This window comes from Lampetra planeri, chromosome 43 (assembly GCF_965212315.1).
Source record: "Lampetra planeri chromosome 43, kcLamPlan1.2.h2, whole genome shotgun sequence".
Lineage (NCBI taxonomy): Eukaryota > Metazoa > Chordata > Hyperoartia > Petromyzontiformes > Petromyzontidae > Lampetra > Lampetra planeri.
In genome coordinates this window covers 6480493-6506572 of record NC_136149.1, presented here as the reverse complement: position 1 = coordinate 6506572, position 26080 = coordinate 6480493, and the positions used below count along the sequence as shown (strand labels likewise).

Here is a 26080-nt window from a genome sequence, read left to right as displayed (position 1 = left end):
TGTAGGAATATGGAATTTCCACCGACTGGCTCAGCAGGCCTGTAAATGGGAATGAGCATCAATGCCTCGATGCTCATGAGAGCCCATAAATCACTCTGGGAGCATTGATCTTAAAAGAGAACCCAATGTTACAATTTCAGTCACACATACTTTTTATTGGCTGCAAATGTGTTCCGATTTATCACCTGGAAGACGATTAAACCCTCCGGTGTGTGCGTGCGCGTGCGTTCAAACTCACGCTGCATTCTCAACGGTGCGTACGCAACGTACGCCTGTGAGGCAGGCTGGGAGAAGGGCCGTATAGGCGGGCGTGCGTGCGTGCGATGGGGCCACGTGATCTGTTAAATTAGGGAAGGAGCCGCGAACATCGATGCGAGGGGAGCTGATAAAATACGAGAGTGAAGCTGGCTTCACTACTTAAGCATATTGGCACAAGAGGAAAGTGAAAACAAATGAGGAAATGTGCAGTGGACACCTACGGGCCATCTGCCCGTGGATGGTGACGATGGTGATGATGAAGCTGGTGCGCGTGCCCTCAAGGGAAGGGGTCGTTCGGGGTGATGTTGTAGCTGGCGTTGAAGAAGATCCCAAAGGTTCCCAGGGACGTGAGCAGTAAGAAGGTGATGAAGAAGATACGATCCACGACCATCGCCACAAACTGCCAGTCTTCCTTCAGCTGAAAAAAGACAAAGACCCCGCCCCCCATATAGCTATAACAGACTGTTGGGGCAAGTGGTGTTTGCGAGTAGCACCTATGAAGGCCGGCATGGCACAAGAGGTGGTGGGTGGCCAGCCCCAAGCCCGGCTGCCTTTGTCTCCCTCGTGGCCAAGTTTACACATCGCACCAGGTACTCAAGTAAGGCTGGGTTGACCTCGAGGAGTCCCAAGTCCAGTTCAGATATTCGTCACCGATGTTGGCCGTGAGCGGCCATTGAACTCGGGTCGCCAGGTTCCTAGCGCAGCGCGCTAACCGCTACACCACCGCTCCCCACGCTAAGCGCATGCACACAGAGAGCGATCGCCATCTCTCAAGGTCAGCTGCCAGATCTCTTCGCTTTCCCCTGAACCTCTGACCAACGGAGAAGCGCCGTGATCTACACAGCGCGTCCCCAGAATCTATCGGTGAGTTTTGTGTCAATAAGGCCGGCGTGTCGCGTATCAGTCTATTTTGTCGCCACGACGGGCGTATTAAAAATGTCTCCTGCACGATAGCCATGCCGTAGCCTGCACCCGCCCCCCCACCCAGTACCTCTGGGAGAGGGCGGTGCGTTGCGGTGCCAGGGCCGCGCTGGTGACACAGGGGGGCGCCGTGGTGGCGAGATGTCAACTACCTTGCTTGGTATACAGGAAGGCATGGGTTCGATCCCGACCCTGACGCCTGCTGTATATTTGGAGTTCGCGTCTCTCTCCCCGTAGTCGCGTAGATTCTTCTCTGATTTTTGCCTCCACATTTAGAATCCATGTGCGTTCAGAGTATTTGGCTGCTATAAATGTCCACGTAGTGTCGATAAGCCACGCGGTTGAGCTATCATTTGTGTTCGCCAGGTTGCCTCTGAAGAAAAGAGCTATATAACTCAGTGGGCCTTACCTGCTACAATAAAACATAGTCGATAGTTTTATTTTCACCTCGTCGAACTCCTTCTGATTGAGCATGTGCTCCGAAATGTAGTGCACGGCGTCCACCGCCGATTGCAGCTCCGGCGGCAGCACCACGTGGAGCTTGTCGGGCCCGGCAAGCTCCGAGGAGAACGGCGTCATTCCGAACCTGCGGCGGGGCACCAACGCTTGTCGTTCTTACGGGGCAGGAGGATCATCAACAAAGTGAAGGCGCTGCGGTCGTTCCACGGCAGGTAGGGGGCGATGTTGCCTCGCGCGTCTGTGAGCAGCAACATTGGACCCCCGGACGTTGGCACGTGATGGCCTACCCGTTTCATTTGACGTCACAGGGCCGTCCATAAATGACGTCACGCGATTTTGGACGATTTTTGACCCCCCCCCCCCCCTCGTCACACGGCGTCACAAAAAGTCTGACCCCCCCTCAAATATGACGTCACAAAGCTCTGCCCCCCCCCCACCCAGAAAATGAAACATGCTTCAAATCGCTTTAAACTATTGTCATTGTCGTGCGTATTTAATGTGGCGCTGCACTCTGATGTTGTAGGAAAAAATAATTGTAAAATATATATATTTAATTAAGTAGAACGTGTTGTCTATATTAGTTTAATGTTGCGCATTTTGATGTGACGTCACATTTCTCACCCCCTCCCCCCTCGTCACACAAATGTCTGACCGCCCCCCTCCCCCCCTAGGTGCGTGACGTTATGCATGTGTAGTGGTGGTATTGACGTGCGCCGACTGTGACAGTGATGGATCACGGGGCGGCGCGGGGTGCGGGGTTGGGCACGCGTTGTGGGCGTGGTGTGGACGCGCGCGCCGGGAGTGACAGATGACGGGGCGGCGCGGAGTGAGTGGTGAGGCACGATGAGATGTGGGAAAAGAGGATCGTAGCCAGCGCCCGGCGATTGGTCGAATAAGTGGGTGCTCGCAGCGACGTCCGCAGGTGGGGTATAAAGGGGGACGCGCGAGAGCACTCGGGGAGAGTTACCCAGTTGAAGACCCGAAGACGGAGCTGAAGACCTAGTGAAGCCGAGTAGCTCAGTGGCGTTAGTCGCCGAGTAGCTAAGTGGATGTTGGTCATCCGAGTAGCTCAGTGGCGTTAGTCGCCGAGTAGCTAAGTGGATGTTGGTCATCCGAGTAGCTCAGTGGGCGTTAGTCGCCAAGTAGCTAAGTGGGTGTTTGTCACCCGAGTACTCAGTGGATGTTGGTCATCCGGGTAGCTCAGTGGCGTTAGTCGCCAAGTAGCTAAGAGGATGTTGGTCATCCGAGTAGCTCAGTGGGCGTTAGTCGCCAAGTAGCTTAGTGGGTGTTTGTCACCCGAGTACTAAGTGGATGTTGGTCATCCGAGTAACTCAGTGGGCGTTAGTCGCCAAGTAGCTAAGTGGGTGTTTGTCACCCGAGTACTAAGTGGATGTTGGTCATCCGAGTAGCTCAGTGGGCGTTAGTCGCCAAGTAGCTAAGTGGGTGTTTGTCACCCGAGATACAAAGTAGGTGTTAGTCACCTGTAACCAAGTTTGATAAAATAAAGAGTGTGTTACCCGTGAAGTCGTCTCCCGTGGAGTTACTACATTACAACTGGCGTCAGAAGTAAACCTGTCTTCAAGAAGTATGGACACAAGGAAGACTACCCGTACCCACGAGCGAGGTCGGGATGACGACGGCGTACCGGGGACACCGACCTCGGGAGTAGAGGACGAGGAGTTGCCGCCGATGCAGCACTTCGCGGTGATGGCCGACGCTCCGCTTGCCTCCGACACCAGCCTCCAGGACGCGCACTCCCGGTTGGCGGAGTTGCTGCTCGCCGCCGCTGCAATCTTGGCCGAGATCTCCGTTCCAGCGGGCGAGAAAACGGCTGCGGGGTTGGAGGAAGGAGCGAGGCTGGCGGGATCCCGCCAAAAGGCGCTTCGCGCCAAAAGTCTGGAAGTTCCCGCCGTTTTTGAGGGGCCGCCATTGATTGGCGGGAAACACGGACGCCACGTGGCCGGACACCTCCGCGCAGCGCAGCCCACGTCATCAGAGCGCGCCGGAGCCCTCCATTTTGCGCCTGACAACCGAGCCGACATTTTACACAACTCCAGCGGAGCGCGGGAAAATCTCTCCGACGTCGACGACGATCGGGTCCTCCAGCAAAGATTGCCCGCGCTGTCGGCGTTCAAGGCGGATGGGGGCGACTGGGGAGCCTTCCAACGAAGGTTCCTCGCTCATCAGGAGACTGCCCTGCGTGCGTTGCCAGCGATGCTTGACGACGACGCGCTTGCAGCCTTCACATCTGCTGCAAGGTCGTCCCGCTCTACGCTCCAGGCCGCACTACACCTGATGGCGAAGGTGTTCGGGCCGCCCTCCACGTGTCGCCACCAGTTCTACGATCGGCGGAAGGTGGCTGGGGAAACGACGCTAGCCTACCGCACGGCACTACTCGCCTTGGCGGATGCGGCTTTTCCCCGCATGGATAAGGAGGGGAAGGACGCCATGGTGACGGAGCAGCTGCTGGTGTTGGCCCACGAGTTGGGGGTCCCCATCAACGTGGCAGACGAGATGGAGATCTGCTCCCTGGCGATCGCCACGAGCATTCACGCGTACGAGGTCCTCAAACGCAAGCCGGGGGTCGTCTGCAAATGGCCGGGGAACGCGGCACTGGCCGCCACGATCGCCGAACCTCAGCCAGCTGCGGTGCAGGAGCAGGCCTTCGCTGCATCGCGTCCGGGGGAGTGGAGAACGGGAGGTCGTTCGCCCACACGTTCGCCCCGCAAGCTGGAGCAACCGAAACCTACGACGTCCGTCGTCTGCTACAACTGCGGCCTTCGGGGTCACGTCGCAGCCGGGTGCCGGGCCCCGCGTCAGCGCGCCGCAGGACCACGTCGGGACGACGACCAGGGCCACAAGTCATCCCAACAAAACCCGGCAAGTCGCGGCACCTCACACGTTCGGTCCACAAACACGGCACATTCGGGTCGCCGCTTCGCGGTGGGGGGTTCGCGGCTGGGTGCCGGGGGTTCAATTCAGCGAGGGGGGTCCGTACGCGGCCCGCAAGCAGTCGAGTGGTCCGAATTGGCCCACAGGATCGTGGCTGCGTCAGCCGGGTCGTCCGTGGTAACGGGGTTCATTGACGGGGTTGAGGTCCGGGTGCTTGTTGACACGGGTGCGTCGGCCACCATCATCTCGGACCTTATTTATAACATTCTTCCCGTCCAAAGTAGACCCCTTCTGCCGGTAGACGTGCCATTTTATGCGGCAAATGGGGGATCCCTGGGGATCATCGGCCAGATTCGGGCGACTATTTGCATTGGTGACATTAAATTAGCGGGCCCTATTTTTGTATCATCATCGCTGGCCGTTCCCTGTTTGCTAGGTACGGACTTTTTGTCAAAAATGCCCATCAAAATTCTTATAGATCAGGCCTGCATAGAGCTTCCGTCAGGTCGGCGGGTTGCCTTCTTGTCGAGCCCTACCAAAGTGCGCACGGTTTGTGCGACGGTGCAGGCGCTGGCGACGCACACTGTACGGGTGCCCCCGGGATCGCAAATGTTAGTACCCCTTCGGTTCAGGAAGCCACTCGAGGTGGGTGCGGAGGCACAGGGGGTGCTGTTGGGGCCGTCAAACAGAGCCAGTAAGGGCCTCGACTTAGCGGTTGCTCAAACCATGGTGAGAGGGGACAGTGAGCCGTTCGTAATGGTCCTGAATACGGGGTCGCGGCCGGCCGTAATTGCGCAGGGAACGGTGCTGGCTCACGCCGCGCCGCTACCCGTTGAGGAACGGCTCGTGGCTCAAGCAGATTTCACTGTCAAGTCGCATCCTCAAAGTGATGAGGGGACTGAGTGGTTGGACTCGCTGTGTGCGGGTTCAGATAATTTGTCCGGGGTGCAATTGGGAGCATTGAGGGGTTTGCTCATCGAGTTTGCTGACGTGTTCAGCAAACATAAGTACGATATCGGCTGCACTGACCTGTTGCGCCACCACATAGCTACAGGGGACGCGGCCCCTATTCGTCAGAATCCCTTCCGGCTCAGCCCGGCCGAGAAGGAACATGTGCAATCGGCGGTTAATGATATGTTGGCGGCAGATATCATTTCGCCCTCTTCTAGTCCGTGGGGTGCTCCTATTGTCCTAGTAAAGAAACAGGACGGGTCCTTGCGGTTTTGTGTCGATTTCCGCCGCTTAAACAAAATCTCGATGGCGGATGCGTATCCGCTCCCCAGGATGGATGAGTCGCTGGATGCCTTGGCGGGAGCGCAGTTTTTTTCCACACTCGATCTGCTTTCTGGATTTTGGCAATTGCCACTCGATAACGAGTCTAAACCTAAAACTGCTTTCCGGACACCTGGGGGCCTATTTGAATTCAACCGTTTGCCCATGGGCTTACATTCCGCTCCCGCCACGTTCCAGAGACTCATGGAATTGGTTTTGTCGGGCCTCCAATGGGATACCTGTTTGATTTATCTTGACGATATTATCGTCTTTAGTCGGACTTTCGAGGAGCACCTCCAGCGACTGAGAGCGGTGTTCCTCAGGATGCGTTCCGCTAAGCTTAAATTTAAACCGGCTAAATGTTTTCTGCTTCGGGAATCGGTCAGGTATTTGGGCCATATCGTGAGTCGTTCAGGGATCTCGACGGACCCTGCTAAGACGCATTGCGTCAGCTCATGGCCAACGCCAACCTCGGTCACGGAGGTTCGTAGTTTCATTGGTTTTGCCTCCTATTACCGTCGTTTTGTCAAGCAATTTGCCACCATAGCCAAGCCCCTGCACGCTTTGACGGCTAAGGGTGTGAGGTTTCACTGGGGGGCGGAAGAGGAGGCTGCGTTCTGCTCCCTCCGTGACGCTTTGGTGCAGGCTCCCCCCTTGTGTTACCCCGATTTCACACAACCGTTTTTGCTTGACACGGACGCCAGCAATACGGGTATCGGGGGGGTGCTCTCACAGGTGGTAGGGGGGGTTGAACGGGTGGTCGCCTACGGTAGTAGGGTTCTTTCCCCCGCAGAACAACGCTATTGCGTAACTCGTCGTGAATTGTTAGCCATTGTGTTTTTTACACAGCAATTCAGGCCGTATCTTTACGGCCGTCATTTTACGGTCCGGACGGACCATGAGGCTCTACAATACGCTATGCGCGTGGCACAGCCATCGGGCCAATTGTCCCGATGGTTGGAGGTCCTTCAAGACTACCAATTCACGACGATTTACCGCAAGGGGTTGCGGCACTCAAACGCGGACGCCTTGTCGCGGTTGCCGCCGTGCACGGACTGCACATGTTTGTTGGGATCAGCGCGGTGCAAACCCCCGGTCGCCGGCACCCCGGGAGTTGCGCTCGCCGCCACTGACACCCCGGGAGAGGACGCCCCCACGGGGAGGGATTCGCTGTTGTCGTTGCCCCTCATTGAGTGGGGCCGCCTCCAGATGTCCGACAGCTCCCTACTTACGCTGCGTCGGAAAGTTGGCGCTCCCGAAGAAGGGGAGGCGCGGGTCGGTTCCTGGGTGTGCAGACAGGGCCTTTTGATGAGGTGGGACAACATGTCCCGGCGTCACGTGCTCGTTGTGCCTGTTGCTATGCGGGGTAGGGTTGTTCTGGCAGCTCATGAACGGCTCATGCATCTGGGTTTTCACAAAACGCTCGCCCTAATCCAGCGAGACTATTATTGGCCGGGGATGGGTAACGACGTGGCGAATATTCTTAAGGGATGCGTAGGGTGCGCAAAAAGGAAACCGCCACCATTGGCAGCTAATCCACCGCTGCAATCCATTCAGGTTTCGCGTATAAACGAATTGGTAGCGTTGGACATCTTGGGGCCCTTTCCGGTTACACCAAGGGGAAATAGGTTCCTGCTGGTTGGCGTGGAATACTTCACCCGATGGCCTATGGCATGGCCGCTCGCCAACCAGTCGGCTGCGGCGGTGGCGGACGCCTTTGTCCAGGGTTATGTGTTGGACAAGGGCGCCCCCGAACGCTTGCTGACGGATCAAGGGAAGAATTTTTCGAGCGTTTTGTTGCGCGAGGTGTGCGACCTGTTGGGTACAAAGAAAGTGCGTACTTCCCCCTACCACCCGCAGACTGACGGGATGGTTGAGCGTCTGAACAGGACGATTACGTCTATGTTGTGCCAACAGGTCTGCGACGATCAGGTTGATTGGGACTTACAGGTGCCGGGGGTACTCGCGGCCTATCGAATGGCCCCTCATGCGGCGACGGGGTTTTCCCCATTTTTTCTTATGTATGGGCGGGAGGCCGATCCGGCCATGGACGTCCAACTGGGGATTTCCCAGCCACGTGCAAAATCTAAATTGGCAGACCACATCAAATTTAATATCGCCAAATTGACTGAAGCGCGGGAGGCGGCAAGGTTGAATTCGCGGTCGCGGCAAATTGCAAACGAGAAATTGCATGAGCGGAGGGTGCATACGCATGATTGGAAACCAGGCGATAAGGCCTGGCTGCATTGTCCACATGCACCGTTGGCTACGTCCCCCAAGTTGTTGAGACCTTGGAGGGGACCGGTGGAAATTGTGCGGGTTGCACGACCCCAGAGTATACAGATTAAATGGGGGAAACGCCGTTGGTATGTGCACCCCTCCCGACTGAAGCCCTATGCGGCACCGTGTGACCCCGTTCTGTGCCGTGACGACCGGGCGTGTGATGTGACCGTCGACTCGGGGAGGGAGGTGTCGCAGGCTGCTCCTCACGTGTCTCCACCTGACCCACCCCCAGGTGCCTCGGGCTTGACGGCTGCTGACCGTCGAGAGCCTGAACCCCGGGGCACGCACGAGTCCTCGATGCCTGGCCGATGTCTTCCTGAACCGCCGGCACCACCGGACGTTCAACCGCGTCTGGTGCCGTACGACGGACCGGCAAGGCGGACTCGGGCTAGGTCTCAACAATTTTCATGAAGACGGTTTTTTTGCTCTACACCGAGCTCGCCCGGTGTTCCCCTCTGCCGGGGTAATGTCCCGTTGTAGGGACGCTCGGAAGAAAAGGGGACACTGCACGAGTTGAAAGAAAAAAAAAAAAAATTTTCCATTTATTTTTTTTTGCATACACATTGCTATTGTCACTCGCCGGTTTGTATATATTGTTCTATTGTCGCGGTGGCATTGGTTGAGGGTTGCGGATGGTAGTGTTCGCGTCGTGTTGTGTTGTTAGCTTAGTTGTTGTGTTGTGTTACGGGGCACACAGGGGGGTTTGTATATTTTTATAGCAGCCGGGGCGGCTGCGAGCTATGTGGTAGGGGGTGATGTAGTGGTGGTATTGACGTGCGCCGACTGTGACAGTGATGGATCACGGGGCGGCGCGGGGTGCGGGGTTGGGCACGCGTTGTGGGCGTGGTGTGGACGCGCGCGCCGGGAGTGACAGATGACGGGGCGGCGCGGAGTGAGTGGTGAGGCACGATGAGATGTGGGAAAAGAGGATCGTAGCCAGCGCCCGGCGATTGGTCGAATAAGTGGGTGCTCGCAGCGACGTCCGCAGGTGGGGTATAAAGGGGGACGCGCGAGAGCACTCGGGGAGAGTTACCCAGTTGAAGACCCGAAGACGGAGCTGAAGACCTAGTGAAGCCGAGTAGCTCAGTGGCGTTAGTCGCCGAGTAGCTAAGTGGATGTTGGTCATCCGAGTAGCTCAGTGGCGTTAGTCGCCGAGTAGCTAAGTGGATGTTGGTCATCCGAGTAGCTCAGTGGGCGTTAGTCGCCAAGTAGCTAAGTGGGTGTTTGTCACCCGAGTACTCAGTGGATGTTGGTCATCCGGGTAGCTCAGTGGCGTTAGTCGCCAAGTAGCTAAGAGGATGTTGGTCATCCGAGTAGCTCAGTGGGCGTTAGTCGCCAAGTAGCTAAGTGGGTGTTTGTCACCCGAGTACTAAGTGGATGTTGGTCATCCGAGTAACTCAGTGGGCGTTAGTCGCCAAGTAGCTAAGTGGGTGTTTGTCACCCGAGTACTAAGTGGATGTTGGTCATCCGAGTAGCTCAGTGGGCGTTAGTCGCCAAGTAGCTAAGTGGGTGTTTGTCACCCGAGATACAAAGTAGGTGTTAGTCACCTGTAACCAAGTTTGATAAAATAAAGAGTGTGTTACCCGTGAAGTCGTCTCCCGTGGAGTTACTACATTACACATGGACGGCCCCTAATAACCGGGGTGGCCTGCCAGATTCAAACCGCGGACCTCCGCAAGGCGTGGCGAGGTGGGGCGGCTGTGCCCCACAGCTCCCCTTGCGCCGCCGCGCTACTCACGAGTGCGAGGTGGGCAGCAGCAGCAGCGCCTGGCTGGGCGGCGTGCGGATGAAGTACTCGTCGTGGCAGTGCTGCTGGTGCTGCGCCAGCACGGGGAGCTTCGGGGCGAGCTCCTCCTTCTTGGGACGTTCGATCCACAGGTACTTGGGCAGCGCGTGGATGAAAATCTGCAACGCCGCAACGGCAAAACGGGGCCGTCCATAAATGACTTCACGCGATTTTGGACGATTTTTTATCCCCCCCCCTTCGTCAGAGGGCGTCACAAAAAGTCGGACCCCCCCCCCCTCAAATATGACGTCACAAGGTTCTGCCCCCCCCCCCCCCAAATATATAAAACATGCTTTAAATCGCTTTAAACTATTGCCATTGTAGTGCGTATTTAATGTGGCGCTGCACTCTGATGCTGTAGGAAAAAACATTTATTAAAAAGTCTATTTAATTAAGTAGAACGTGTTGTCTATATTTATTTAAAGTTGCGCATTTTGATGTGACGTCACATTTCTCAACCCCCCCCCCCCTCGTCACACATCATCACAAATGTCTGACCCTCCCTACCCCCCAGGTGCGTGACGTCATTTATGGACGGCCCCAAAGGCGGCCACGGACACCACACGCACACACGCACGTGGTTACGTGGCGAAGTGGGGGGGGCGCCACGGTGGCTTGGAGATGTTATCTCCCTCGCCTGGTGTGCAGGAGGCCGTGGGTACGATACCGACCCTGACGTCTGCTGCTGTATATTTGGAGTTAACGTGTCTCTCTCCCCGTGGTCACGTGGATTTTTCTCTGGGTCCTCCGGTTTTTCCCTCCACATTTAGAAACGTGCGTTTAGAGTATTTGGCTGCTATACATTTCCACACAACAAGCCACTTCATTGAGCTATAATTTATAGCCAGGTCGCTTCTGAAAAAGAGCTACATAGCTCAGTGGGCCTTACCTGGTAAAATAAAAAATTGTTTCGTTTTGTAGTTTAAGTTAGCCAAGATTCGCAATGGCCAATCAAAATCCCCCGTTGGAGCCGGGCAGTGGTGGGTCTACATTGCTGCACATGGCTTGCCTGTAATCCTCCAGCACTGAGAAGGCAGAAGCGAGGGTTGGTGGATCATCTTACAAATGTTGTGAAACTCCGTACTACCCGTGGGCATCGAGGAGGTGCGGTGCCCTGGCTTTGCCAGGTGAAGATGACACAACAAAGTGTGGACTCCACCTGTTCTGTTAGGATGGGAAAGTGTTTCTCTCTCACACGTGTGGATTTTCTCCGGGTGCTCTGGTTTCCTCCCATAAGTAAACACTCATTCATTGGCCGATAACACCTTGATCAATAGAGAAATACAGAGCCTGTGTAATTGTTGGTAGCACCAGCTCTCCGCGTGGCTGCTGCCTTCCCGCTCGTCTTCGGCTCCTCCTCGCGCGTCTGAGTCATCCTCTCTCTCTGAGAGTGAGCGACTTACTTGGCATCTGTGCCGATGACTCTGGTGGTGGTAGCGATTGTGGTAGTGGTGGTGGTGGTTGTGGTGACATTGGTAAGCTCTCACCCGGCGGACCCAGTAGGGCATGATGTGCGTGGCCGGCGATCGGAAGTGCAGGTTGAGCACGATGACGGTGAGGATGACGCAGGCCGTGACGATCACCATGGTGAACATGAGGTAGTTGACGATCACGGGGACCCCGAGGGACGTCTCTGGAACCTTGTCGGCCAGCAGCAGCAGAAACACGGTGAGGGCCAGTAGCACGGAGATGCACAGCCCCATCTTCTCACCTGCAGGATATAAACAGGTGACGTTTCATGTGAAGGGTCGATGGGCTGCCATGCGAGTCAACATCGCAACCAGGACTTGAACTCGCAACTTTGTGACTGCGAGTCGCTCTGCCGCTGTGCCACGTGGCCAGTCAAAGCCAACTTTTGGCGCTACGGTGGCTAGGAGATGTCAGGGGCCGTCCATAAATGACGTCACGCGATTTTGGACGATTTTTGACCCCCACCCCCCTTCGTCACACGGCGTCGCAAAAAGTCAGACCCCTCCCCCTCAAATATGACGTCACAAAGCTCTGACCCCCCCCCCCCCCCCAAATAGAACATGCTTCAAATCGCTTTAAACTATTGTCATTGTAGTGCGTATTTAATGTGGCGCTGCACTCTGATGTTGTAGGAGAAAACATTTATTAAAAAGTCTATTTAATTAAATAGAACGTGTTGTCTATATTTATTTAAAATTGTGCATTTTGATGTGACATCACATTTCTCAACCCCCCCCCCCCCATCGTCACACATCGTCACAAATGTCAACATTACGTATTTAATGTATTTGGATGCTATAAATTTCCACGAATTAAGCAATTTTGTTGAGCTATCATTTGTGGCCAAGTCGCTACTGAAAAATAAGTTAGCTCAGTGGGATTTAGCTGGTTCGATAAAAATGTGTTTAGTGTTATTTGTATTTTTTTAAAGTAATTTGTTTAACTTTCCTATACTTTGCACTCCTATCGTGTTTTTGCATTGTTTGTTGTTGTAACGTTCTGACTCGCCCCCTTACGAGACATCTGTGAAAAAGAGCCTTATAGCCCATCGGATTCCTCCAGTATAATAAAATATTCTGATTCTGTTTTTGTAATGCGAGCACCGCCCACCGAAGGGGATCGCAAATTCCCGCGGGTGTCACAGGCCAGAGGTCGCGTTGCGCCCAGACCACGGCCCTGTCCAGGGGCGGCTCGCCTCACCTGCATCCGGGGGCAGGTAGAAGGTGAAGACGGCACAAATGGTGATGAGGATGCAGGGCACGACGATGTTGATGATGTAGAACAGGGGCTTCCTCTCCATGATGAGGTAGAAGGTGATGTCTTGGTACAGAGGGTCCCTGGGGTTGGTGTTCTTGCGCGATGGTTTGTGCTTGATTTGCCACTCGCCGCTCACTGGGCACGCCCGGACACAAGGGGCAGGGCACGCACACGGGCAGATGTCACCTGCCGTGCCCGCTGCGGGACAGCGCCGACTCCGGGATCGCGCCGACTGCGAGACCGCTCCCCGCTGCGGGACCGCTCCCGCTGTGGGATGGTGCTGACTGTGGGACCATGCCCACTGTATCCTTCACTTAATGGCACCGGCCAGTGCGAAGTTCTTAGCAGAGCCACGGAAGCCGCGTGGCCGCGTCCGATGCCGAGGACAGTGCAGGCTGTTGTGGAGCCGCTGTCGTTTGTGGAGGTGTACGGTTTGCACCGGCGGTACCTGGGAAGGTGCTCTCGTCGATGATGATGTGCCTGATCTCCTGTCTGTGCTCGTCGAGCGCATACTCCAGGTTGATCTCCGAGGTGTCATACGTGAACGACTGAAAGACCATGGAGCAGTTCTGCCAATCGAAGGGGAAGTACTTCACCTGCAGGATGCAACCGTCAAACGTCTGAGTGTCGAGATCGTTTGATTTGTCACGTGAGATGATGATCCCGTTCGCCGGTCACCCGACTATTTTACACGGGGGATCCATGGTGCGTTAGCGACAAAAAACACGTATTTTTTGCAGAGAATGAGTAACAGAGTCGTTCAGGAATAATGCACACCTAACAACGAAATACTATGCATGCAAATTGAAAAAAACAGTGCAACTTTTTCTGGTGCCAGAGGCAAAAAGAAGTTAGGTACAAGGGCAAGTGCTGTGTTTTTGTCTAATAGGCACATAAAGAGAAGGAGTGAAGGGAGAGAGCCAAGTTGTAGATAAGAAGCAAGAATATTCCAGAAACGTGGAGCAGCAATGCGGAAATACTCTTCATATCAGAGCCACGGCCTCCACCGCTAGGAACGGGTACACCAAGGCCGTAGCCATGGAGTCAACATTGGGGGGGACCAAATCTTGCAAGGGGTCTGGGGGTCCCCCCCAGAAAAAAATCTAAATTTGAAAACTCATTTCCTGCCTAATATATAAAAAAATTCACTAACACATAGGATGGACTTAATATTTATTTTTTACAATAATGTATAATAATGTATTGTATTACATTTCTGTTTTTTCTTTTTTACCTTTTCTTGTTTCATTGTATGTAATGGCAAAGATTCGGGATTAATAAAGTACAACCATAACTACGATCATATAAACAGAAATCTATTTTATAGCAATATATTAGGGGGGACATTTTGAGCATATTTGAATATTGGGGGGGATGTGTCCCCCCCAATATATATTACAATTACGGCCTTGGGGTACACCAAATAGCACACACACAGCTAAACATTATCATTGAGCGTCGTCATAGTGGAGAATACAAATCACAAATAGATAAGACGATACGTCTCCTTCACGTGTACGACTCTCCACTTAAAATTATTTTTGTTAACCAGGTAAAGCGCACTGAGCTTTCTGCTCAGAGGCGACCTGGCCACACATAGGAGCTCATCACAGTGCCTCATATCATCACCACACCTGGGAATTTATTGTAGGCAGCCAAATAATAAAAACGCATGTTTCTAAATGTGGAGGGCAAAACTGGAGCAACTTGGAGAACAATCCACTCGCAAACTCCAAATATACAGCCATGATGTCCCTGCGTGTACGGTAGCTGTATCCCTGCGTGTACATTAGCGGTGTCCCTGCGTGTACGGTAACCGTGCCCTTGATTGTATGGTAGCCGTGTCCCTGCGTGTACGTTAGCGGTGTCCCTGCGTGTACGTTAGCGGTGTCCCTGCGTGTACGTTAGCGGTGTCCCTGCGTGTATAGTAGCCGTATCGCTGCGCGTACGTTAGCGGTGTGCCTGCGAGTATGGTAGCCGCGTCCCTGTGTGTATGTTGGCGGTGTCGCTGCGTGTATGGTAGCCGTGTCCTTGCGTGTACATTAGCGGTGTCCCTGCGTGTTCAGTAGCCGTATCCCTGCGTGTACGGTAGCCGTGTCCCTGTACCTGCATGCCGCACGAGCTGCGGTAGATGGACGGGGGGACCCACCGCACGGCGCCCGTGTAGTCCACCAGCACGTGCACGTAGAGCCCGAAGTCAAAGTTGCCGTCGTTACTGCGAAGGGCGACAGCGCATGCACCGAGTAGCCAGGGCGGCCGCTTGCTGACCCCCCCGTAATTGTGCGGGGGGGGGGGGGCAGGCCGTGCAGTCGTGTGGAACCAAATCATCGCTGCCGCGGGGTCAAGCCCGCGATCGTGCTCGAATGCAACTCAATCATCCTCACATCTTCTGCTCTCTTCATCCAATTGTTAAAATTGTGTTTGATTCTGGTTGGGCTGCGCATTCTCACCCTGAAAAGTAAACTAAACTAAGACTATTGTTTATTTTACCAGGTAAAGCCCACTGAGCTATGTAGCTCTTTTTCAGAAGCGACCTGGCCACAAATAATAGCTGAACGAAGCGGCTTATCGCGTGGAAATGTACAGCAGCCAAATACTCTAAACGCGTGACGTTAATTCTAAATGTGGAATGAAAAAATCGTAGGACTCGGAGAAAAATCCATGCAACCACAGGGAGAACACACAAACTCCAAATGTACAGCAGGCATCAGGGTCGGGATCGAACCCACGACCTCCTCCATACCATGCGGGGTGGTTAACATCTCGCCACCGTGGCACCCTTTAACCCTCCACCACCCAGCGAGAGAGCTGTCTCGTGGGACTTTAGCTGACGATGAGTTCACTGGGCATGCGTCGGCTCCCCCTGCCTATGAACCTCTCCCCTTCTCTTCCCCCGCGCGGCTGCCGATCACACCCAACATCATCAGGTGCCAACAGCAGTGCAGCTCTCCTTGTGTGGCATGTTTGGGGCCGTCCATAAATGACGTCACGCGATTTTGGACGATTTTTAACACCCCCCTCCCCTCGTCACACGGCGTCACAAAAAGTCAGACCTCTCCTTCAAATATGACGTAACAAAGCTCTGCCCCACCTCCCCCCCAAAAATAAAACATGCTTCAAATCACTTTAAACTATTGTAATTGTAGTGCATATTTAATGTGCCGCTGCATGTTGTAGGAGAAAATATTTATTAAAAAGTGTATTTAATTAAGTAGAACGTGTTTATGTTTATTTAAAGTTGCGCATTTTGATGTGACGTCACATTTCTCCTACCCCCCCCCCCCTTGTCACACATCGTCACAAATGTCTGCCCCCCCCCAGGTGCTTTACGTCATTCATGGACGGCCCCTAAGCCAATTCGTCACGCTATCATTTGTGGCCTGGTCGCTTCTGAAAAAGAGCTATATAGCTCAGTGGGCCTTCCCTGGTCAATCAAATGAAAAGTAGTTTAGTTTAGAGCAGCGGAACTGGGCTGTGCGAAGTGAAGCACGTACTTGTTAGACAGAGCGATGTCCGGGAGCCAGATGCGCTTCGGAGACAGACGGATGGACCTCAGGTTGTCGTAGTTTCTTGGGTCCCAGGACAAGCGAGGGTCTTCCCAAGACTAACCGATCAGACGCGAGAGTCACTGCTGAACGTCATCATAGCAGGGCAAGTGAGCGCCACGGTGTTGTGGAGGTTGTTTTCAAGTTTCATTTATTAGGTATAGCCCTGTGAGCCATGCGGCTCTTGAGTCGGGTGCAACCGCAACAAACAAAATATGAACAGAGGACATCTTAAAGCGACGACGCCCAACAGAAACATCCTGGAATATACCAGCAAATCTTCCAGAAAAAAAAAGTATTACAACGCTGTGTGCAAAAATCCCAGTGTGATGCAAGTCAAATAATAGCAACCATAAGACAATTTAGTTTAAAGTTATGAGGCCAACTCCGCACTTCCGCAAGAAACATGGCTTGTGGGTTCGATCCCAACCCTGAAGCCTGCTGTATATTTGGCGTTTGCGCGTCTCTCCCTGTGGTCGTGTCGATTTTTCTCCGGGTCCTCCGGTTTTCCCTCCACATTTAGAAACATAAGTGTGGAGTAATTGGCTGCTCTACATTTCCATGCGATAAGCCATTTCGTTGAGCTATCATTTGTGGCCAGGTCGCTTCGGAAAAAGAGTATTATAGCTCAGTGGGCCTGACCTGGTCAAATAAAAAATAGTCTATAGTTTATATTTTACCAAAAGAGGGAAATGTCAGCCAAAATTTGGAACAATATTGTACAAAGCAAGTTATGCGTTTGTTGCCAATGTTTTGGCAGAGAAAAGGCTGCGTTTAGTGTACACATTAACAACACAGACCTTGCACTCACGTAATCCACTGTGGCCTTCTGTAGGCTACTCATGTTTAAAGGGTACGTTTCAGGATTTGTGAGCCACATTTAAAACATTGCACTGCATCCATTGGACATTCAGCAGCAATTACAAACGTGATTTTAATCAAGTGTGTGAATAGGTCACTGGTTCAGTAATCTACAACACGCGCGCAGAAGTGGGTATTAGCCTGTGCTATATCTGCAACGTTCAGAGTGTGTGTGCATGATTATAATCATGGCATAATTATGCGATTAATGTCATTTGAAATTGAAAGACTGAAGACAAATTTTGATTTAAAGCTTTCGTGACTGCAGGGATTCATATTATTGGTTCTTTCGGTAAAGTCACGTGGAAGGGAAACAATTAAATAATAAAAATAGAAAGCAATAAAATTATCACGACGTTTCGACTGCAACACAAGCAATCATCATCAGGTGTGAAATCCACAGAAGAAGATTTTATTGTTTTATATTTCTTTATTTTATTGTTTCCCTTCTATGTGACTTTACCGAAAGAACCAAGAAGACTGAAGACAGTTGTGCAGAAGTACATCCAGTGCAGTAACAGTGCTTGGGCACGGATTTCAGACTGGCTGGAGAAAATGACTAACAATGTCTTATTCGTACACTGCGTCATTCGTGGCAAACGCATATCAAGACGCCGGTGTGGTAGAACTTGTAATGTGGCGTTGGGTGGGGTGGGGGGTTCGCAAGGAGACGCCACCGCCACCAGAGTAAACCACGGACGGGAGCTTGGGGAAGGCGGCCAGAACCGGCGCGACCAACAATTATCCGAGTTCTGTGGTCCAATATTGAGATGCATGGCCAACTTCCATTTACGAGTGGCAGGAAATTGGAGCACCCGGAGAATGAATTCATCTAAGATGTATACCGCTCAACCATATTCAGCAAAAAAAATCGGAGACGGATGCGTGGACGGCAGAGAGAAAAATTCAACAAAATTAAAACTCTACAGAAGAGAACAAAAATGTTCCTAGTCCATTCTTAAAAGCACCAACTGTTACGGCTGAGCAGACTTCATTTGTCAGCGACTGTTCCAGACACCGTGGGGGGCTGCAGATGAACAGCTCCGTTCTGCTGTTCAAAGCCGAGTGGATTTCACGTGCAGACAACGATCGCGACATGTCGGGGTGGGGGGAGAGGGGGTAAGACTCAATCCCCAGACCGATGGGATTACGGGTGGACATTATTCCCACTTGCTGTGCTGCCATCAAACCCTGCCAATAAACCAGGAGATTGTGACCTCGACGCCCTTCTGGCGTGCGATCATCCTCGGACATGAGTGTGGGAGGCCGAGGCTCTCACCATGTCCATGTAGACGCTGGTGGTCAGCTCCTCCTTCTTCTCGTTCTGCAACGAGTCCACGCGGGTACAAGCAGCTTGCGTCAACGCCTCCGTGCAACTCCATTTTTGGGGTCAGATGGCGCCAGTACAATGTGTGTCGTACGCCCTGCTCCACCCGACATAATCGAGGTGCAACGTTTCTAAGGGACCATTTTGCGAGTTTTAAAACGATGACAAACAGAACAGGCGTTACCCTTTCTGGCAATAAAGCAGGTGCTAAGATGTTCAAAACACCTATTTCAGGAAGAGATCGCGTGAATATACATGTGTCGTTAACCAACCACCAGCCGACACAGACAATTAGTAAGGTTTGTCACGTAAACAAAAGCAACTGTTAATGTTGTGCGTTTACTCTCCAACACACCGGTTACTGCTGAATAATCACTGCTGAATAATCATTAAGCAGTTTTAAGTTGAATCTACAAACTCACCTTTTGAAACTTGCTTTTACTTAAGATTATTTTATAGTGTTATTTTTTTATATGCCTTCAATAGTAATTGATTATAATGCAAGTTTGACTTGTATGGAATTTGCTTATATTCTTCTTGTGATTTAGTCTATAAACAATGTTTTTTTTTATCTGTACAGCACTTTGAATGGCATCCTTTGCACGAAATACAGTAGTGCTATATAAATAAAGACTTGATTGATTGAACTAATAACTAATTGGCACATTTGTTTATGTGACAAACCTTACTAATTGGCTGTGTCGGGTGGTGGCGGGCTAACGACACACATATATACGTGATCTAACCAACCCCCCCCCCCCCCACTATATTATAAGATGAAAACTTTATTAACGGGCTTATCACGTGGAGGAGGGTGAACAACACACATTTTACCTACACGATCTCAGCGAAAAATCTATCACAAATCACGTTAATAGTTACGAAAGCCCACGTGTAAAATCACCGTACAACATCCCGATGACAGTGATACATTAGCAGGCAAGGCCAAACGATCACCCATGCTCAAAGGTCTGAAACGAGGATCGCGAGGATGCGAGAGATGGGCTTGTGTACAGGTGATGTTTTCATCGCAGAGACTGAGAGAGATGGAGGAAGCTTCAGGAAGCCTGAAGTTCCTGGCCACGATGAGAGGGCTTTAGGAGAGAGAGAGAGAGAGTTTATGCCATGTTGCTGTTCCTCCTCCGCTGAAGCAACACAGAATACAGTGGTTGACTATAAAGTCCATAGTTTGTATGTATGTTGAACTTTGTTTGCACCGTACGTAGCCAACCGTGCTCATCAGAGGTGCGGGGATTGGATTGCATAGCCACAATCGCACTACCTGTGGATTAAATGTTTCACGTATGGCGGAGAAGATGTGTACATCATCCTGTTGATGTGCTGATGCGGTTGATGGTTCCACCACCGGTGTCTTCCAGGAGGAGGAATGTGAAAGCCGGGAGGTGCGATGATGTTTGGGTCAGGGGCGGTTTCTTCATTAGGGCGATTGGGCGACGCACCACCAATGTCATTCAACCACAGAGTCACGCTAGCCGTCACTGTGCCTCTGGATATAGTCCAATCAGCGTCATGCTACGTTCTGTGGAGTACCGCCTCTTTTTGGGCGATTTCCCTCCAGCTGAGAATCGCCCCGAGTGGTCCCATAGACTTACATTCAAAGATGTTTTTTTCGAACGGGGGCGCTGCAATGCATTCTCTATGGCTTCCGGGAGGGCTCGCCCTAACGTGCTTACGTCATCATACGTAAGCACGTTTCATCCAACAATATAATTTGTCGCCACCTAGTGGAATCTTTAATAAAAGAAACTTGAGTGGTTTGTTTTAATAGTGAGTATAGAAACAAACAAGATGTATTGTAAGAGTCACTTTATTTTTCATTAATATTAAAGAAGTGAAGTTGCCTTTACATGCTTAAGCTGTTAATTTATCCATTGCATGGGTGGACCTTATCCTTATCAATCATCCAGACATTTGCCCCCCCTGAGAGATTTAGCAGGAGCCGCCACTGGTTTGGGTCTCATGAGGTGGCGACTCTATGACTAACACGCAAACACATTCCTGCGGAGGGAGCTGGTAGGAACGTTGGGTTGCTCGGTCAATGGCCAGGGTCAACGGCGGCGTGGTGTATTCCGCAAATATGCCCGACTGTGAGGGCGGGTACAAGCCGGCGTGAGTAGGTTAAACGTTGAGTTTTATAAGGGCACCACGGGGTGACCAGCCCCTCCCCACCCAGCCCCACCCCTCCCACCCTCCACCTTCCCCACCCAGCCCCTCCCAACCCTCCCCACCCAGCCCCTCCCCACCCTCCCCTCCCCACCCAGCCCCACCCTCCCCACCCAGCCGCTCCCCACCCTCCCCTCCCCACCCAGCCCCTCCTTCCCCTGTGGGCTGGTGTAACCAGGAGGTTCCTACCAGTAATATTCGTCATACCAGGCTAATGAGCTGTAAGAGCGTCATACCAGGCTGATGAGTTGCGAGAGCGTCATTCCGAGGCGCACGGTGACGCGACCCGTGGCGGTCCATGCGGGCCGCACCAGGGTCTTGTACTGCTGCGCCACGAACAGGTCCTTGAGCAGATTCTCCTCTGCCTGCAGGCCGCCCACTCCTGCAGAGCAACATTTGTTCAGAGGGCTCTTGGCCGACAAGCAGTTGCCATGCTAATGAGACACTGAACTTCATAATAAACGTTTTTGGGTTAGATCGCGTTATTTATAAATGTGTCGTAACCCTCCACCACCCGACACGGCCAATCAACAAAAAAGTGTCACGTTGACAAAGGACAAATAGTTCACTACTTTAGCCCACCGGTGTGTTGAAGAGTGAATCCACAACATTTACAATTTTGAGTACTGTACTGCCCAGTATAAACCCATTGACTGCGGCATCTCTCTCACTTTAGTACAATTTCTTGCTGTGGTTGTCACACCTGATGATGATTGCTTGTGTTGCAATCGAAACGTCGTGATTCAATTTATTTATTTCAATGTTTGTTTCACCTACGTGACTTTACCGAAAGAACCAAAGAGTATGGATCCTTGCAGTCACGAAAACTTAAAATCCAGAACACTTTTAATGTTCATATATTTCTCCATCCTACATGTGGGTGTCCACATCGCGTCGGTTTCTTTCTCAGCACCGCCTGCATCATCACCAGTTTGCCTTCTTCTACATGCAAACTTATCTCACTTCTACGTTGGTCACTCTTTGTAGTCCAGCTTAGATGCAGCAGCAGCAGCAGCAGCCTTCTGTAGCAATACATTTCGAGTGCCGATAAATAAACACACGGGGTTATATATTGCCGTGTATACAGAGCACGTGCATTAGAGGCGAGGGATCACGGCATGGATGAGTGTGGCGGCGTGCACGAGTTGGGAACCTGGGCGAGTGAAGCGGGGAGAGGAACGCGCTGGGCTGGCGCCAGAGGTCGCAAACGGGTTTTGATTCCTTACCCGTACCCGTACCCGGCCGCACCAGGGTCGCAAATGGGTACCCGTACCCGGCCTTTCCCTACCCGTACCCGTACCCTACCCGAAATGAGTGACAAACGGTTACTCACCAGTGACTCACGGCCTACCCGTACCCGGCCGCACCAGGGTCGCAAACGGCTACCCGAACCCATACCCGGCTCGGTACGGGTAGCCGGGTATCGGGTAGGGTACGGGTATCGGGTACCCGGTTGCGACCTCTGGCTGGCGCTGCCCTGCGAGCCGCACTCTCATCAACGCGCGCTCCGGATACCTCGCGGCTCCGGGAGTTTCGGTGGCGATACGAAGCCGGCCACATGAGTTTGATTACCGCTCGCGGCTAAGATATGGTGCGATCTCTCCCTGAAACTCCGATTAGCGCGGTTGGCGACATACCGTGCGAAAGAAGTTCATCGCGCAGTCGCATAGATGACATTGACGCTGGTACAGGGCTATCTTTCTTCTAAATTGGCGAATATCGAAATGCATTGAACACGTACGGGCCTGGATTCGACTGCTGTAGTGCCCAGCAGATGAACATGACACCCCCACGCGCGTGTTCAATGTTGTCGGCTTTTGAACAAGTATCGGGAATCGAAAACAGCAGCAGCAGCAGCAACAACTAAACTTCATAGAATGTCCACAAGCCCGGCCAAATCTGGCCCGAGGGCCACACTCGAGAGAGCGAGAGACGAAGCAGTCCCGGCCCCACCTCCCCTCCCGTGTCTCGGACTCGACTCATCCACGCGGTTTCGGGGGTGGCTCACGGAGCCCCGGGGACGCTCGGGCACCTTCAAGCGACGTGAAGACGACGAGGAGGACCCACGCTCTCTGGCTGGTGGCCATGGCTGCGTCGTGTTTGGTGTCTCGTGGGCCTCTCGCCGGAGCTCGCTATGGCGAGCCTGCTCTTATCGCTGCCCTCGTCGCTGCTGTTGTCGTCTGCCGCGGGCTGTGGAGAGGAGGGAACTTTGTTGATCTATTTTTGGCCGCTGCGATTTTTGCCGGACGCGGCGTGAACCAGCCATGTAGCTCGTGTTGCAGGCGAGCCGCAGCAGCTGTCACTTCGTAACAAAGACAAAGATGCCCCCCCCCCGTATAGCCAGCGAAGGACTGCTGGGGCAAGTGCTGTTAGCGAGCACCCTGAGTGAAGGTCGACACGAAGCCGCACAAAGGGGGTGGGGTGGCCCAGCAACAACGCACGGCCACCTTTGTCTCCCCAGTGCTGATGGCTTTTTTTTGAACACACAGCCCCAGAAACTGAACCGGCCCTCTGAAGGAGTCCCAGGACCGGTTCTGATATTCGCCGCTTGCAATAATTATATCAGTCAGCGAGAGCTGGGAATCGAACTTGGGTCGGTGGGGCGGGCTCGGAGCGCGTCCGTGCGCTCATCCACAGCCCCAGAAGCCGCGCGGGCTCCATTCTCGGCTACTCGTCGTTCGGTGCATATTGAGAGAGCCGGGTGAGAGAGTGAGAGAGAGAGCCGGGGGAGAGAGAGCCGGGAGAGAGAGCGAGAGAGCCGGGTGAGAGAGTGAGAGAGAGAGAGAGCAGACGACACCGACTCCCTCTCCCCTCTCCTGTCCCGTTATATGATGCTGGGAGCGCAGTGTGTCTGTGCTGTGACTCACGGAGAGTCATAAGACACGGGTCGGAAACCAAGATAACAACAGGAGACGTTCGTTTTCGAGTTTGGTAAATAAAAAAAAATAACTCGTTATTAAAAAGAGCCTGCAATGCGTGTGAAGACGCAGACTGCCGACTCCTGGTCCAGCAAGCAGCAAGACACAATATAGTTTTTTTGGGGTTAGATCGCGTAAATATAAATGTGTTGTTAAACCCGCCGCCACCCGATACAGCCAATTGGAAAGGTTTGTCACGGAAACAGAACGTGGCCAATTCGTCACACCGGTGTGTTGGAGAGCAAATCCACAACATTTACAACCCGAGTACGACGTTTCGCCAGTAGTTACAAATAGCTTCATCAGGCGACAGCCAGATTTGTGGAGAAATCATTCTGTTTCGTCCCTTAAATATGATGGAAGTGACGACCTCGCGCATCCACTCAGCCACCTACCCATCTACGTCACTGCAGGGCACAACACCCACTCATCACCAGTGTAACCGCAGATACCAACGCGTCTCTTTCTGCGTTTTCCTTCGCACTGATCCACTTTGGAATCCCCTCCCATCGCCTCTTCCCCAAGCTCTTAAATCCTTGCTCAATTCAAGAAACGTGGCACACTTATCTACTGCAACTTTAAAACAGTCGTGCTGTTTGTTGCTGGCTGCTTGGCGTTTTGGGGCCTTTGGGCCTCTTTGCAGCAAGAACAATAATAATACAAAAGTCAAACATGTTTGTGAGATGAACATCTTAAAATATGTACTTGCTACATCACTAGAAGAAAAAACACGCGTTCACTTACAATGCAGTTCCTTAGCAATGTGACAAGTTCATGTCAGCTCAAGCGTCTTGTCAATCACGCGAATGCCTGATGGTCACTCACACTCTGAAGCCCTCTCCTCTCCACAGCTCACTTCTGCTCCCTCCGTCTCGCTAATCCCTCTCTTCCCCCCCCAACCACCTCTCATCATCATCGCCTTCACTTCCCCAACATCTTAATATCGACAAGGCTCGATTATTGCAACTCACTACTCTACGGGACGTCTGGCAAAAGACATTACGTACGGTGCGAAAAAAGTTTAGCATACACGCATAGCTCCGTGATTAATTTGCTCCCCCCTTTGCCCCGTTTCTCCATTCCTTTACCATCATTGCCCTCTTATTTTCCATTGTTGTTTACCACGAGTGAAGCCGCTTATTCACAAACAACATAGATTTCGATTTAAAGCTTTCGTGACTGCAGGGATTCATCTTCTTGGTTCTTTCGGTAAAGTCACGTAGAAGGGAAATAATAAAATAATAAAAATAAAACATAATAAAATAATTGTCACGACGTTTCGGCCACAACGCAAGCAGCCGTCCTCTTCAAGCAGCCGTCCTCTTCACCTGAGGACGGCTGCTTGCGTTGTGGCCGAAACGTCGTGAGAATTATTTTGTTGTATTTTTATTATTTTATTATTTCCCTTCTACGTGACTTTACCGAAAGAACCAAGAAGAGGAAACAACATAGACTTCACATATATAAACAAATATTGCGGCCCTTTGCCAAACCACTGCTGAAGGCCTATCCACGCGCGTCGTGTACATCACAGCGGTTTGTTTGACCAAGATCTGTGTGTGACGAAGAGTGATGGGCTCAAGACCAGTTCAGGGATCGCTCGTCACCAATAATAGCCGTGGCCGGAAATCGAACTCAGGCCGTCAGGTTCGCGGCAGTTTGCAAAACCACTGCGGCAACGCTTCCACACGTTCCAGTCGTACGTGCGTGCAACGCACAGCTGGCGATGTGTCTGCTCCAGTGGGGGTTTTGTCGTCATTTACAGACTGGCTATTTAAAATGGACCGCGGAGCTTGACTTATTGATGGCGCCGACTCATTGCGTGGCTGCTGCCTTCATCGCTGGTCTTGTCGTTCCTCCCGGCGCCTCCGAGTCGTTCGCACTCTCCAAGAGAGCGAGGAGGTAATACCCTGCAGCCGCGACGCGTTACAATTATTATTGCAAACCCCAATACTGCACACTGAGTGCACCTGAACAGTATTTTAACAGCGACAGTACCCATTCCACAAGTGCGTGGTCAACCACAAACTGCTGACCTCCATTCTAGATTTTAAGTTTTCGTGACTGCAAGGATTCATACTCTTTGTTTTTTTCGGTAAAGTCACGTAGGTAAAAAAATTAAATAAATGTATTGTAAAAATAATATTTTAAAACATTCATTTTAAAAAATAAATGTATTTAATTTTTTGTTAAAATAAATGTATTAAACATTTTTACCTACGTGACTTTATCGAAAAAACCAAAGAGTATGCTGACCTCCAGGTCCCACCGATTCTCTGCCACCCGTACCCAGCCGATCTCATCCTCCATCGGGTCAACACCGATTAGGACGGTTGGCTACGTACGGTGCGAAAGAAGTCCAACATATCTACACCACACACGCAGTCCCTCCTACCCCCGCCTCACTCCTCTCTTGCCACGCTGGTCTCAATCCCACGCCACTGAATGGCCATTGTCACCCACTGTCTATGTTATTCCAGTTTGAGAGGTCATCTGGCGACTGTGAACACTGTAGCATATCCATGATTTGATAGAGGTGAGATGAACACGGAAACTTGGGTGGTATGAACATGAGCCATTGGTTAGCACACGGCGCAGGTTTTGGAGGTCGCTGCACGCCTCTTGTGCATAAGCTGCAGGACCTGGC

The 26080-nt window shown here is 52.2% G+C and overlaps 1 protein-coding gene across 1 annotated transcript; it reads right to left on the bottom strand.

Annotated features, from left to right (window-relative positions):
- Positions 1-128: 128 nt before the first annotated feature.
- Positions 129-22697, bottom strand: CHRNB1 (cholinergic receptor nicotinic beta 1 subunit). Its single transcript, XM_078614159.1, has 11 exons — positions 22548-22697; positions 20752-20897; positions 18284-18328; positions 16093-16202; positions 14705-14813; positions 13047-13194; positions 12542-12733; positions 11359-11582; positions 9824-9990; positions 1627-1765; positions 129-676 (listed from the first exon to the last, which is right to left on the bottom strand). Exons 1-11 carry the CDS (start codon positions 22600-22602, stop codon positions 536-538), a joined length of 1476 nt encoding a protein of 491 aa, XP_078470285.1. The 5' UTR covers positions 22603-22697; the 3' UTR covers positions 129-535.
- Between the last annotated feature and the right edge of the window lie 3383 nt (positions 22698-26080).